Source organism: Hypomesus transpacificus, chromosome 23 (assembly GCF_021917145.1).
Source record: "Hypomesus transpacificus isolate Combined female chromosome 23, fHypTra1, whole genome shotgun sequence".
Lineage (NCBI taxonomy): Eukaryota > Metazoa > Chordata > Actinopteri > Osmeriformes > Osmeridae > Hypomesus > Hypomesus transpacificus.
In genome coordinates this window covers 9178414-9192369 of record NC_061082.1, presented here as the reverse complement: position 1 = coordinate 9192369, position 13956 = coordinate 9178414, and the positions used below count along the sequence as shown (strand labels likewise).

Below are 13956 nucleotides of genomic sequence, written 5' to 3'. Positions count from 1 at the left end.
CTACCATTTAGCTGAAATATGAAAAGTAAAAAATTGCAGTTGTGAGGTTTGTCTGACTCGCTTGACATCTGGCAATGACTTCTGGGAAATCAGAAGCGTTCTCGCTGGTCAAGTCACCATCCGATGCATCCTTGATAAAAGGGGCGGATCAGGAACATTTCCGGGTATTTTTGGCGTTCTTGGTGACTTCTTCTTGGTTCTTTGGATTGGAACCGTACTTGGGCAATAAAAGATGACGTCAAACGAGTTCGCAAGAACACAAGAACGGAAAAAAACGTGGATTGATAAACAGCCAATCTCTGGTTCCATCAATGGTTGCATGCTGAAGGTGCTGTCATAACTTGGAAAGCAAATGAAGTCAGGGCTCTGAGAAAATCGCTTTGATACTTTTGTCCCGTGTTACTTTCGCCCCCGCTCTCCCCTACCCTTTCTAGTCGAATAAAAACATGTGTTAAAGGGTTTTAGTCCGCCTCTTCACTAACGGAAAGACTACGTTAAATTATAAATAAAGTAAAGTAAGTAAACAGCGCCTGTTCGGCCATGACTGACGTCAACGCAGCAAACCACGAGAAGCTGGAATGTCCCGACTTCACAGAGCCGTTTTCAACTCCTCCCCGACAGCAAGCGGCTACTCTCGCCGGTCGTTTCATGCAGCTGCAGTCCATGTCGAACGCACCTATTGACAACTTGTACGTCATATCCAGAGAGCCCGGAAGACGGAAAAGAGTGCGATGTTTCGTGCGATCAGCTGTCAAATGCGATAAAGTTGACCAACATATTGTCAGAATGTTAAAAACTGTGATCTTAATCGGAGGCCCTCAGAAAGGTGAGAATACTATAAGACAAACAATACGCATAACTACGAGTTGTCAGCCAGCGTGCTATGATTAGTAGCTAGCTCTGCGTTTCTGTAAACGGTACTAGTACGGACACAGTGGAACTACTAGTTGTAGTGAATGACGTGGCATGCAACACACCCGTACACCTAATTGTACAGCTCGAATTCGATTTTCAAGAAAAGCAGAACAACGTGGAAGCTAAAATATAACTATTTTGCTGCAAGTTATCCAAATACACGTTGTCTCATCGTGCAGTAGCTAACGCATAACCACGTAACGGCACTTATGAAATGACTTAGCACTTATGAAATGGCCTTGCTCTCGAAACATCTTGCATGATTTCTTATCTTGTAACAAGTATTTAATACACCACTGTCATGTGCAGGTACACGTTTTCGTCCACTGTCTTTTGAGGTACCCAAACCACTTTTTCCAGTTGCTGGTGTGCCTATGCTACAACATCACATTGAAGCATGTGCACAGGTGTGTACCAGGTACTCAGGAGAACTATTGTTTTCTTAAACTTTTCATAATAATAACTGACGGGTAGAGTTGGTTATTCATTTTCCTACCGTTTTGTGACAAATAAATCATTAATGCATTATCCAAAGAACAGGACATTGATGTTTAATTCATTTTCTAGGTCTCCAATATGAAGGAAATTTTGCTCATTGGCTTTTACCAGCCCAATGAAGAACTTACCAGATTCCTGACTTATGCACAGCAGGAATTCAAAATCTCAATCAGGTAACTGACAACACAACATACTAACCACAGGAGTATAATAAGATCAGTAGAAAGTACAGTAGCAGTATTGATTGCATTGGATCTGTGCAGGTATTTGCAGGAGTATGCAGCCTTGGGCACAGGGGGAGGCATATATCACTTTAGAGACCAGATCCTGTCTGGAGGTCCTGAGGCCTTCTTCATAATGAACGCAGATGTCTGCGCAGAGTTCCCCCTGCCAGAGATGCTCACCTTCCAAAAGGAACATGGAGACCCCAGCAGCTTTGTCATCTTGGCAACAACTGTAAGGCCCCGTCCTTCGAAATATAGAGCAGTGAAACAATTGATGGTGTTACAATACATGGTCATTACAATACAGTTTTATTGTTTCCATTTTTATGTTTCATTAACTGGTTTATTTTTAACGTGAACATAATTGGTAATGTGAATGACACAACAGTTGAGAAATATCCTACATGATTGAGAAATATCTTACATTATTGTAAAAACTAATACTATTGTAAAAACTGTAAATTGACAACCAGGTCCCCTCAGACCTGCAATGGAGGAATGAATGATGAACTGTATCTGAAATGTACTTTATTATATTTGAATTGTATTATTTACATTGTAGGCAAACAGAAAGCAGTCTATGAACTATGGCTGCATAGTAGAAAATCAGGACACTAATGAGGTAATTTTGAACTATTTTAGTTATTCTGTCACCTCACTACCACCTTGCCCAGCTGAATACCCAGTCTATCTCCACCTCTCCATTCAGGTTTTGCATTACGTGGAGAAGCCTAGCACCTTTGTGAGTGACATCATCAACTGTGGAATCTACTTGTTTACTCCAGACATCTTCCAGCACATTGGAGCGGTGTTCCAGAAGAACCAGCAGGACCTGCTGTTGTGAGTGGGAAGGTTTCCCCTAGGATCTGGGACTGGGCTTGCATGGCAATACAATCATTTCCCCTTTCTTTTTTGTTGTCTTTCCCCCTTTTCTCAACTCCCTGGCATCATTTCTGTTTCCTGCTCTCCCCCCTTCCTCTCCCATCACCAGATATCCATACGAGGGGTAAGTTGGTAGTATAAAGAGGAGAGTATGGTTGTAGAGTAGTCTTGTCCTGGTTAGCCTCCACAACGAGTGTCTTCTAAGGGGGGGTCAACCTTGACAGGGTTGGTTGTTATGTAGAGTTGATGATGTACATTTGTCACAAACATATTTAAGTGTTGTTAGTTAGTGTTTCATGGGTGTGTTACTGTGTTGCAGACTTGCTGTTTCATAATGACTGAAGCCCCAATGCATTTGTATTGTTGGATAATAGGAAGTGTTATAGGTAATTTTATACAATCACAAAAGTTTACGTGCATTTGGACCAGACATTAGGAGTTCCATATTCGTCTCTCTTGTCTTTGCCCTCCAACCACACTGTCTTGGCTGCCTCTTCCATCTAACTTTTCCTGTGAGCACATTTCTTTTTAATGAGGTGCTTGTTCATTTTTTAACACTTCTCTCCATCTTGGACCACTCACAAACCTATCCCTTGGGAAGCACTTTACTAAAGGAGTAGGAAAGATTGTAGCTCCGCCAGCTTTTCTTCTAATCCAGCCACCAGTACATGACATTTCAGAGACAATTATGTTGAGTATGATTAGCAGCAGTGGTAGTGCTGGGCTGGAGTATAATCCTGCATCCTACTAGTGGCTCTGGTCAGTGTGGGTGATGTTTATCAGAGCGTGTATCATTCAGAGACGAGCAGACCAATAGCACCAACGGCAATGGCTGGCATCGTGCTGAGGTGATCCGCTTGGAGCAGGACATCTTCACGGCCCTGGCCGGCCAGGGCAAACTCTATGTCTACAAAACCCCCAGCTTCTGGAGCCAGATCAAGTCTGCAGGGTAAGCAGACAGTTATCCACTATTAATTTGTTGTTGTCATGTCGGAAACAGAAAAACAAAAGAATTTGAACATGAAAGTTGTCTTTGTCAACTGTATTCATATATATTGTTTGCCACAGATCTGCAATTTATGCCAGTCGCTTGTACCTCAACCAGTACCACACGACCCATCCTGAGAGACTGGCTTCCAATGAGAAGGGAGGACCCAGAATAAGTGGTACGCATGTTTGTTAGGATAACATTTGTTAGGATTGCGGTTTGATGATTTTATCTTTGTTTTTTGTAACTAAATTCACACATCTGATTTTTGTGTTTGTGTCCCAGGAAATGTTTACATCCATCCAACAGCCAATATTGACCCAACTGCTGTGGTAAGAAATTATCACCATTCTAATTCACCACACACCATCTCCGTCTGAAAGTTACAAAGTTACAGGAAACATAAATATGAACACAACACAACCCTGATATCAGACCCTCACTGGGGGGCACACAGTGACTTGAATGGTTTGTTTGATGTTTACTATTTCTATTTTCCCTCCAGTTGGGTCCCAATGTCTCCATAGGCACAGGGGTGACCATCGGAGCAGGGGTGCGAGTCAGGGAGTCAACCATCCTTCATGGGGCTACTCTGCAGGTAAAGGAAGATCCCCTCCCAGACTCATAGTTGTGGTTTTATTAGACCACCAAGCCTTGTACCACACCGGATTTAAAATGGGATCCACTTCTCTCCTAGTCTGTCATTCTGTCAAGAAAGTGTTATGTTTTTATTATTTGAGTTTCTAAGTTTCTAGTTTTTTCTTTTTAAAGGATCACAGTTGTGTTCTGAACTGCATTGTGGGATGGGACAGCACCATCGGTAAATGGGCACGTGTTGAAGGAACCCCCAGTGACCCGAACCCTAACGACCCCCACGCCAAGATCGACAGCGAGACGCTATTCAGGGATGGCAAACTCACCCCGTCAATCACTATTTTAGGTTTGTTAACCATCTCTCTTAATGTCCTAGATTGAAAAAGATTAAATAATTTAAGTTGACTTCTCTGTGGTTTGTACAGAAACCTTTCCAAGACACAAAACATTCTAGAAGTCTGTCCATCTCAATGTCTTCCCTGTATGTTGTTTCTAGGTTGTAATGTGACTATTCCGTCGGAGGTGATAATACTGAACTCCATCGTCCTTCCGCACAAAGACCTCAACCGGAGCTTTAAGAACCAGATTATACTCTAGTTCAGCTTCTGTCAGCGGTTTGAGCGTCATATTTATAAAAGATGGACAACGTGGCCACTGCCTTTTGAGTTACTGTATATAAGATGTCAAAAAGAATGGATATTAGATGTGGATGTAGTTATTTAGTAAGAGATTTTATATATTGTTTGTGCTGACTTGTCATCCACAAAGCTTCTGGGTGACAGTGTTGCATTTAATCATGTCTGTTGGTTTATTTTGAAATGCCAATCAACAATTTTCTATTTGATTCATTGATTTGTTGAATTACTGCAAATGCCCGTGTATATGTTGTGTATTGAATTATTGCCCTTGTAAGTGAAATGGTCAAAATCAATTTCTAGGAACATTTTAGTCCATGGTAGCACAATTATTTGGAGAAAGAATTGCCATCAATGTGAGACTTGATTGCACATTTAAAAAAAATTGGCAACCAACTGTTCTTAATTGTGGGTGTAATTATTTTGCCTTTTACAGTGATTAAAAATGAACTTAAAATGGTAAAGTGTACTTTTAAACCTGTAATTTTCTTCTTTCCTGTTTGTTTAGTAGCAATCAACCTGCAGGGTGTTTGGGGACAGACCATTGTGTGATTTAGCATTGTGGCGCTGGAGCCGTTGGTCAACAAGTGCTTAGTCATTCACGTACTCATGGTTGAGCATGTTTTGAAATATGTTGGTCATTATGAAAAAAGCCTTTGTCAGGTATTAGTAAGTTTATTTCAGCATATGACAGTGCTTCTCAACATTACCTAACCTGCCTTTAATTCAGATATAAAGGGAAAAAATCTGGTGAAGAGGAATCCCCAAAGCACGTTTTATCCTTACATTGAAATGACGAGATGACCAGGATGGTTAAGTTGCGACATCCATGTAAACTTTGGATTTCACATTTCAGGGTGCAGATCATGCTACCTCATCAATGTATTCAAAGATCAGACTTCAGCTGTTTCATTCCATGAATGCAATTTATTTTACATAATTGTGAGTGCTTTTCTCGAGTGTCTACAATTCCACCCCGTCACCAACCCTTCATCACACTGTACTTCAGAGAGAAAAGGGAGACACATCAGGAACAGTGGGTTCTACTGAGTGCATCGCTGACATTCACTTCCCTGTCCCTAGACTCAATTATATTTCCTATTGAACAGCATACTTACACATATGTAGACCTACAAACATTTTGCACAACAAGAAATGCACAAATACAAGAAATTAACAATATTTACATCAATATGAAACGATCGCTATACTAGGCAATCACTTGAACAACAACCAAAATATATGAGGAACACAACAATGCCATCAACATGGTGACGTGAAGAATTTCTTTTTGCCTGAGTCAGTCTTTGCCTTGTTTCTGTGGGGAAAAGAGCAACCTGTTTTTTTAGAAAATGTTGTTTCAAATTACTTTGCCATTTGCGGCAAGTACTGTACATGTACACTGGAAACCATGGTCCATGTATTAATGTATGGAGCTACCTACTGCTGAATGAGTTTAAGAAACCTAATCATTTGAAAGAGGATGGTGTGAAGCGTGGTCTTACGTGTTGTTGAAGGCATGGCCCAGGGTTTTGATCTTGCCCTTTAAAGAGCCACTGGTAGGGGTCTTCTGGTATTTACTCATCTCAGGGGAGGTCAACGGTTTAAACAGACGATCTATAATAGAACAAGGGACAAAGTAGTGATAAAACATCTGGGCCGTACAACACACAAACATTACAACTTGAAAACGGTAAACCTGGGTATAGTTTGGCACAGCTACAATAAAGAGTGGGTGGCTGGCTTGTTTACCTCGGTCTGTGCTGTGGCAGTCAGTATTGATGTTGGCATCAATGACAGAGGATATGACATGGTCTCTCTCGTTCATGAGCAGGCTCTTCCAGTACTCGGCAGGCAAGGACAGCATGCAGGTGATCACCTGAAACCCTCAGGAAATGCTGATCTTATTTTAATTTATTCTCCTTTTCTTGGTGGTATTTCTGTTTCAGGCCTGTAGCACAACAGGGTCCAGAGGTGGGCTACCTTGGGTTGGATGTTTGTGTCTCTCATGATGGTCAATGGAGATGGTTCGGAGGTTCCATGCCCTACTATAGTAGGTCCAAACACCCGGGCCAAATTGTTCTGGTCCATCTGGCAAAGTGGACTTTGCATGACTCTATAGAAGAGGTGGAGAAATACAATGAATGACATTTTCTTAAGAAATTGCCTAGGAGAAAATACATGTATTTAAAGTGTATTGGGGTTACACTTTATAAGCATGTTTTATGTGAAGGGGTAACTACTATTGGTTTTACTTCTGCAGATGCAGCATGAGGAAAGCCAGTGTCTCTTTGTTGGACTTTGGTAGGTCCCCTATGGTCTGGCACATGGTAGCTGCACTGTTGTCCTCATCAGGGATCTCTGGAACACATATATACAATACAAGTCAACTCTAGCTAGAATTACTTCAGAATTAGGTTGGAAGACACCGTCGACATCTCCCTGACAGTAAAGCTGGTTTTCTGTGCCACAGAGGTAGAATGAATATGATCATTCCAGGCACGCCAACCCATCCCACTTGTCCCTTAATGTACTTTCACTCACCCTCCGCCCAAGATCACGGTCGAGATTGAAATTAATGTACTGAAAGGAGACAACGGAGTGCCGGGAAAAATATTGGGTGTTGATTGTCTCTGAAGTCATCAGGGAGTTGTAAAATATTACAGTGAGGAAATAACCTCATTGGTTTAGGGACGATGGTTAATTACATTTATTTCCATGCCTAGGGCCATTGATGTCCGCAGGTAAAGGGAAGCATTTAATGATTGGTGGAAGCTTGTTAGAAGCCCATCATGCCAAGCAGCCTGATGAGCTTCATAATTGAAAAAGGTTGTGAATACTACATGGAATGTAACATTTTCAGCAGAGAACTCCTTCACGGGAGAAAAGTCCTACTTGCATTTATTTGATTGGTCAGCTCAGCTGTAATATATATATGCTCCTTGTTTCTCCTGGCATTTGCAATGCACATGATGTCCATTTGAGTGAGACAACATACCTGCTGCATCCATGAAAGATTTATGGAGCCTGAAGGTGATGAGAGGCTCCTTGAGCTTCCTCAGAAAGTCCTTGAGTAGTCCACAAACAACGTGGATCTCGTCCACTTTTGCAAGCATTAGGGGTTCTTTTCCATGAATGTACTTCTCCCTCAGCTCCCTCACCAAGCGCTCCCCTCCAGGAACTCGGTACACACCTCTCTGAGATACCAGAGGGGAAAGGCTTGGGATAACCTCTGATGTTATGGATAAACATAGACCATTCTATTCATGTACAGAAGTAGGACATACCTCCTCCAATCCTCTCTTCTCAATTTCATTCACACACTGAATTATTAAGAGGGGTATTCTGGGTTGGGTAGCTGGGGCAAAACTTTCCAATGCATCCTGAAGAGGAACATAAAAAGTGAGAAGTCACTTCGAAATTCAGTTCTGCTGCACTACTTAATTTCAATGAAATGTTCTGTCTTTTTTTTCTCCTCCCCACATTAACAGCAGTATTTGAGGCAAACAGCTGAATTTACCTTCACTTCAGGAGGACCTATAAATCTGGAAGGAGAGCAGCAATCATGACACTTAAATTTGCACTCTGGGTGGGTGACTACCCGACAGTCCTTGCACTTCAATGCCATCTTCCCAAACCGGATCCTCTTCCCGCATGGCACACAGGTCTCTGGTCTGATCACCTCAACACACAAACAAGCACGTTACATAATGCAACCAGCCTGCTAGAACCCTTATAAAAGATGGAAGCACATTACATCACCCTTCCAGTCTGTTCCAACAGTGTTTTCAATCAGTATGAAGTGGGTGTTGATCTACTAAGCCGTTGGTCCTTACTGTTTTTGAGAGGAAGATGTGCCTGAGGGGTTTTTCAACTGTGGGAGTGAACACCGGGGTGAGGCTGGGCTCCATGGTAGTGGGGGTCTCCCCCTGCTCCTCTAGCTCCATAACAGTGTCAGTCTCTGTCATGGTTTCATCATTAGGAACCCATACAGACGTTTGGTCTGGGCAAGGTTTAAAAATAAATAAATAAACATATTTTAATAAAATACAATCAGCACAAGCAATTAGCAGTAGGGAGAGGCCCATTAAAATGGATGATTCAGTGTTGCATTTGTAAGCGTCAAGTGTTCCACTTGTTCTGTAACCGGCACACCCTGGGTGAGCTAAAGTATTATTGTGTTGCAAGGTGGTACCCTCATCTGTGGTGAGATACCCTCAGGGGTATCTCACCACAGATGGAGGGCAAGATGTGTTCCTGTTGGAATGTCCTTGGAGGCTTTTCTGGGGTCTCCTGGGTGATGTCTATCACCATGTGAATCTGACCGCCGCTCTCCGGTGTGGTGACAGACGCCTTTACAATTGTAGTCTCCATTTCCTTGGAGAAAAAAAACAGTAACAGTAGATGCATAAGAGGGATTCATGTCAAGTAATCTTGTTTTGGTTATTTAATTCCCGCTTCTGGAGTTTGAAGACAGATAACTGGAGTCTGAGTTTGGCCTTTGTTACACTCTGAGTCATGTCTTCTGTGGAGAGGACAGTCAGTCTCAGAGGACGACGGCATGGCTGTGATCCAATGACAGGAAGTCTCGGAGGATGGCAGCATGGCTGTGCTCCAGTACTGTTTCCACCAGACAGAGCAGGTGTGCAGATCTGGAGACAGAGCATGAGACCCAGTAGACAGCCTGGGGACTGATGGATGAACCATCTCATAGGAAGTGACATCATGCCCAAATTAAGGGACGGACTTAAGATACTAACACGCTGACTATATTGAACAAATTATGGTCATTACAACTGTGTAAAATATTTGCTTTGAGAAGTCATGGATGCATGACAACAATAGGCAAGCTAAGAGGTCTCTTTTAAATCCTTTCAAATCTTTTAAATTAAGTGGCTGGTAGCGTCCTCCTCAAACAAAGGCCTGTTGATAAAACGGATATATTATTGTAACCCAGAGGCAATTCATTTTTCTGTGCCTTTGAGTACATCCTCTGAAGGGTTTAAGAGAGAAAAGCTGAGCCCATGTAACCATCCCCCAAGTGAAAAGGCCTCTTAGTTCCACTCCAGCTGGTTCAAATAACTTCCATAATACTTGGCAACTATTTCACAGGAGAGCCAAAACCATCTTAGCAGAAGATTTCAAGAGAAAACATAAAGGGGGGCAATGTTGGAAACAATGGTGGACCTTCAAATATCCCATTATTTTCAACTTCAACAATTTAGTCCATTCGTTCCATATGGCTGGAACCGAAACTAGGTGAATATGGTGTTATCTGTGATTGCCATTTCATAGGCACCAGTTGAAAAGACTGCTGCAGCCTCAAGTTATCTACATACTGTATGTTTATCAAATGTTGTGTGGTGGTTGGAAAATGTCTTTATCAAATACTTCATAACAGGTCAGAAATTAAATCCGCCATTTAAAAGTGGAATCTTATTTTTACTATATACACAAAAACAAGTTGCCCAGCATACCAAAAAGTAGTTTCTCTCTCCCTAGCTACTGGGCCAGCAGGTCAAAAAGACATCAGCTATGTAGATACGTGTCTATTCAAGACAGGTCAAGGGTAGGCTAAGCTCTGCTTAACCTCTAGCCACCTTCTCTATGGGTCTTCCTCCCAGAAGATCTCCTGACTGGCCTCCCACTCGTACTCGCTTTCCTCCAGGAGCGAGGGCAATGGGTCCCATTGAGGAACGCTGGGAATTATAGGAAGAAAATATAAAAATAGAGAAAAAGGAAGAACCACATAGCTGGAACACAAATGTAAACTAAATTAATTCCTCATAAAAACAAAAACCTTTAGTAATTTTGTTTTCCTGTCTGAATTGTGGATATTACTCACCCTTTTTTCCCTGGCCCTAGACTTCAGTGGTTTGACCACAGTTGTGTCCAGGTCCTATTCCCGTTGATAAATCAAAGGACCAACATGAATGCAATATCATTTAATAGCCAACATCCATACCACAGCCGGTTCCCACCAATACAGATCTTTTTGGTGCTGTCGACCTTGATATAATTATCTTACCATGTCATCATCTGTTCTGTCATAGCTAATATCAGAGTGTGACAGGAACGAGGACTCATCAATGACAGATAATCTATCCGGAAACAAAACAATCTTTACACTTCAATCAACCAAGGCTTATATGACAACTAAATAATTACAGATTATGGTGTGAGAGAGTATAGGGTCAGGTTTAGTCTCTATACAGTACTGTATCCATCCATCTTTATATAAACAGTACTGTATAATATATATACTCCTCAAAAAAGGTTTGGAAACGTTATTTCGGTCGGTTATTCCTCACCTTCAATAATACAAATTGGTATTGTATTTTATATCGTTGGAAAGCCTGATTAGTCACCTTTACAACGAGGTACAACTTGTAAGGATCGTGCATTCGTGCAATGAGCAACACAGCTAACCGTGTGGGTAGCGGCCCAAATTTTTTTTGCCAAAATCCCCTGCAATATTCTTCTGTTGGTATTCACTTGCGTTTTGAGCTTCAAGTGGAAACAATGCTTGGGCTTGCCAGAGTGACCAACGCAAACATGTTGGCTGACTTGCAAATCCTGGTTGAGGAATATGGGATGCCATCCCACAGCAGTGTGACCAGGCTGGTGACCAGCATGAGGAGGAGGTGCCAAGCTGTTGTGGCTGCATATGGATCTTCCACACACTACTGAGGTCTCTGACAGTGTAAAATTAATTAAGTGTAAAAATGGCCAATATGTGTTGTTTTACTGTGGGAGAGTGCCATCATCCAATCCACCAAGCAACTCAAAACGAGAGTTAATACCAACAGAAAAATATTGCAGGGGATTTTGGATCATTTTGGGGGGCCGCTACCCACACGCTTAGCTGTGTTGCTCATTCCACGAATGCACAATTTTTATAAGTTGTACCTCGTTGTATAGGTGACTAATTAGGCTTTCCAACGATATAAAATACAATACCAATTGGTATTATTGAAGCGGGGGGGGGGGGGGGGAAATCAACCTAAATAACGTTTCCCTACTTTTTTTGAGGAGTTTACAGTGTATTTTCCTTTCCCATATATACTTTAAGTCTTACCGTTTACTCTTGTGCATTGTGACATTGGCTGCCCTGGGATTGAAGTTGGCCAGCATTGATCTCTGCTCATCATTCAGGCATGCGCTGGACTTGCTGTCATGGACCAGAATATCACACATCAGCTGCATTTGCCTCTGCTGTGGAGCCACAGGAAGACATGGATGTGCTAGTCCCTAATCACAACACACAAGCTGCAAAGCATACCAAGTGTCCTCATGTTAACCAATATCCAAACTGCATCTCCTTATTTAATTATTCAAACACATTGGAAGTCTATAGGAAATACAAGGATTTTTTTGGGTATATTTTAAACAACTCCCAGGTGAGGAACCTACTGGTCCATCTACCCATGTACAGTTCAACAGGTCTATCTGCCAGTGTGCAAGCCTACTGTTCTCTACCAGAATACAAGGCTATTATCTGCCAGTATACAATGCTATTGTTCTGAACCTTCTTGATCATCTGCTAGCCTAATGTACCAGGCACTTGAAGTCAGCCAGTCTGCTGTACCAGGTACTGGAAGTCTGCCTCTGCCTTGAGGCGCTTCTTGATCTCCACGTCCACCTGGTTACGAGCGTGCTTAAGCTTGACCTCCAGAGCAGCCTGAGCCACGTCTGACTTCACCAAAAGCTCCTTGTTCTTCTTCAGCTCCAGCTCAACGTGGAGCCATTTCTTCCTTGTGGCCTCGAAGTTCTTCACCACCTCAATGAATTCTAGGACGAGTGGAGGGAGGACAGTGAGAAGCAAGCAAGTCAGGAGTTGCCCTATGTGGTCCTGAAGACAAACAGGCTTGTGCTCGATGGAAGTCATTATCAGTCCCCAAGTAAAAATGGATGTCAGTATGTTACATCCTCTAGTGCTGCAATGATTATTTGAGGAGTTGGATTGTATCTCATTGGACAGTATTTCTGACATGAATGTCTAAAATGATTATACTGCATAAGACCCAAACACCATCAAGGTATTCTCTAGGATGCCTGCCAGCAAACAAGGCATAACATTTTCGTAACGTTTTTGCCCTGTAGCCTACAAGTCTCTCCCTAAACCTCCAACAACGACATTGGAGTTTCATCTTAAACCGGAAAAAAACAAAAAAATCAAACGTACCGACTTCAGTATTAAGTGCGTTTCCTTCTGCTGCTATCCTGTTGAGGCAGAGGGAGAGTATTTCCCTGATCAACCCCTCTTCCATTACCGTCTATGGAGGGACGTAACGTTCCCGTTACGATTGTAACCTTCCATATCGATTAATTTATTTACATTCATTCATTTTCAAACGGTTGAACTGCGAACGTGACCTAGGCCTATATCAGCGGCCTGCAGCGTTCCAAGCCCTAGTCAATTAGACTACTTAATAATCTGTACTCGAACACGTGGTCGACCGAGGCTACACAGGTGAAGTGAAATTAGAAAGTTTTAGGAAGAATGTATCAGATTAGCATAGTTAAACCCTGCACCCTGCCACCGAATCAAGATTTCAATACCATGCGGAAGATGTGTATTATGGTGTATGTTACTTTGTTTGCGTTTATGCAGATCGGTTGCCGTGCTCAAATTGCCCATGGCACATAAGAAGAATGCCATAATGTTGGAATTAAGATTTCAGCAACGTAACATGCATGGCAGTTTCTTGCTAGCTGCGTGCCAAATTTAGCTCGGATAATGCTAGGGCTGGGATTTAAATGCAAAAGGGTAGATGGTCCAAATGTATCCTGCTGCAATATTTATAAGACCTGGGCACAATCATTCCGAAGAAAGCCAATGGTGGGTGATGTTGATGGAATGCTATTAATTTCATAGCCTAATATCAGCCTGTCACATATTTATAGGGGATGGCAGGGTGATTATTCGAATCTTTCCATTGGGGTCTCACTTGCGCATTCTGTGCGTATTGCCGAAACCTCTTGTCCAAGGTGATGTATGTTTCTGCTTTGCTGGCAGCCGCTGTCAGACAGGCTTGGTATTAAGTGTTGTAGCCTATTGATGTGTTGCCAAACTATAGTAATGTTCCCTCAACAAATCCCAGCTCCCCCTCCTCCGAATCAGTGTTTCCGCGTACAATGTTAGAACCGGAAGCAGCTTGACTATTTTGGAATACTGACTGAAACAGCTATAAAGTAATGTTGATGTGCAATAAATTAA

General features: G+C 42.2%; 2 protein-coding genes across 7 annotated transcripts; one reads left to right on the top strand and one right to left on the bottom strand.

Annotated features, from left to right (window-relative positions):
• Positions 1-679: 679 nt before the first annotated feature.
• gmppaa (GDP-mannose pyrophosphorylase Aa) lies at positions 680-5208 on the top strand. Of its 6 annotated transcripts, none has more exons than XM_047047596.1 (13): positions 680-826; positions 1225-1322; positions 1483-1586; positions 1677-1869; positions 2200-2259; positions 2347-2477; positions 2629-2643; positions 3319-3468; positions 3588-3685; positions 3817-3839; positions 4013-4105; positions 4279-4447; positions 4598-5208. In XM_047047596.1, the coding sequence occupies exons 1-13, from the start codon at positions 787-789 to the stop codon at positions 4696-4698; spliced, it is 1275 nt and encodes a 424-aa protein (XP_046903552.1). In that variant the 5' UTR covers positions 680-786; the 3' UTR covers positions 4699-5208. The 6 variants fall into 6 exon arrangements, with proteins under 6 accessions (XP_046903552.1, XP_046903549.1, XP_046903554.1 ...); XM_047047593.1 differs by having other exon boundaries at positions 3793-3839; XM_047047598.1 differs by having other exon boundaries at positions 1225-1333; positions 3793-3839.
• Positions 5209-5703: 495 nt separating this feature from the next.
• Positions 5704-13714, bottom strand: si:ch1073-416j23.1 (rac GTPase-activating protein 1). Its single transcript, XM_047047253.1, has 17 exons — positions 13688-13714; positions 12922-12959; positions 12325-12527; positions 11815-11951; positions 10765-10837; positions 10582-10635; positions 10337-10435; positions 8969-9113; positions 8573-8739; positions 8257-8418; positions 8024-8119; positions 7735-7933; positions 6992-7097; positions 6720-6852; positions 6489-6615; positions 6242-6353; positions 5704-6054 (listed from the first exon to the last, which is right to left on the bottom strand). The coding sequence occupies exons 1-17, from the start codon at positions 13693-13695 to the stop codon at positions 6000-6002; spliced, it is 1914 nt and encodes a 637-aa protein (XP_046903209.1). The 5' UTR covers positions 13696-13714; the 3' UTR covers positions 5704-5999.
• Between the last annotated feature and the right edge of the window lie 242 nt (positions 13715-13956).

Bases quoted from the DNA above. Each gene is read 5' to 3' on its own strand.
- gmppaa (XM_047047593.1), top strand. From the start codon at position 787: ATGTTAAAAACTGTGATCTTAATCGGAGGCCCTCAGAAAG. The intron at 1,587-1,676 runs GTAACTGACAAC...GGATCTGTGCAG, and splicing joins GAATTCAAAATCTCAATCAG to GTATTTGCAGGAGTATGCAG. The intron at 1,870-2,199 runs GTAAGGCCCCGT...TTTACATTGTAG, and splicing joins TTGTCATCTTGGCAACAACT to GCAAACAGAAAGCAGTCTAT.
- si:ch1073-416j23.1 (XM_047047253.1), bottom strand. The intron at 6,853-6,991 runs GTAAAACCAATA...CCTCTTCTATAG, and splicing joins CTCATGCTGCATCTGCAGAA to AGTCATGCAAAGTCCACTTT. The intron at 6,616-6,719 runs GTAGCCCACCTC...TGAGGGTTTCAG, and splicing joins ACACAAACATCCAACCCAAG to GTGATCACCTGCATGCTGTC.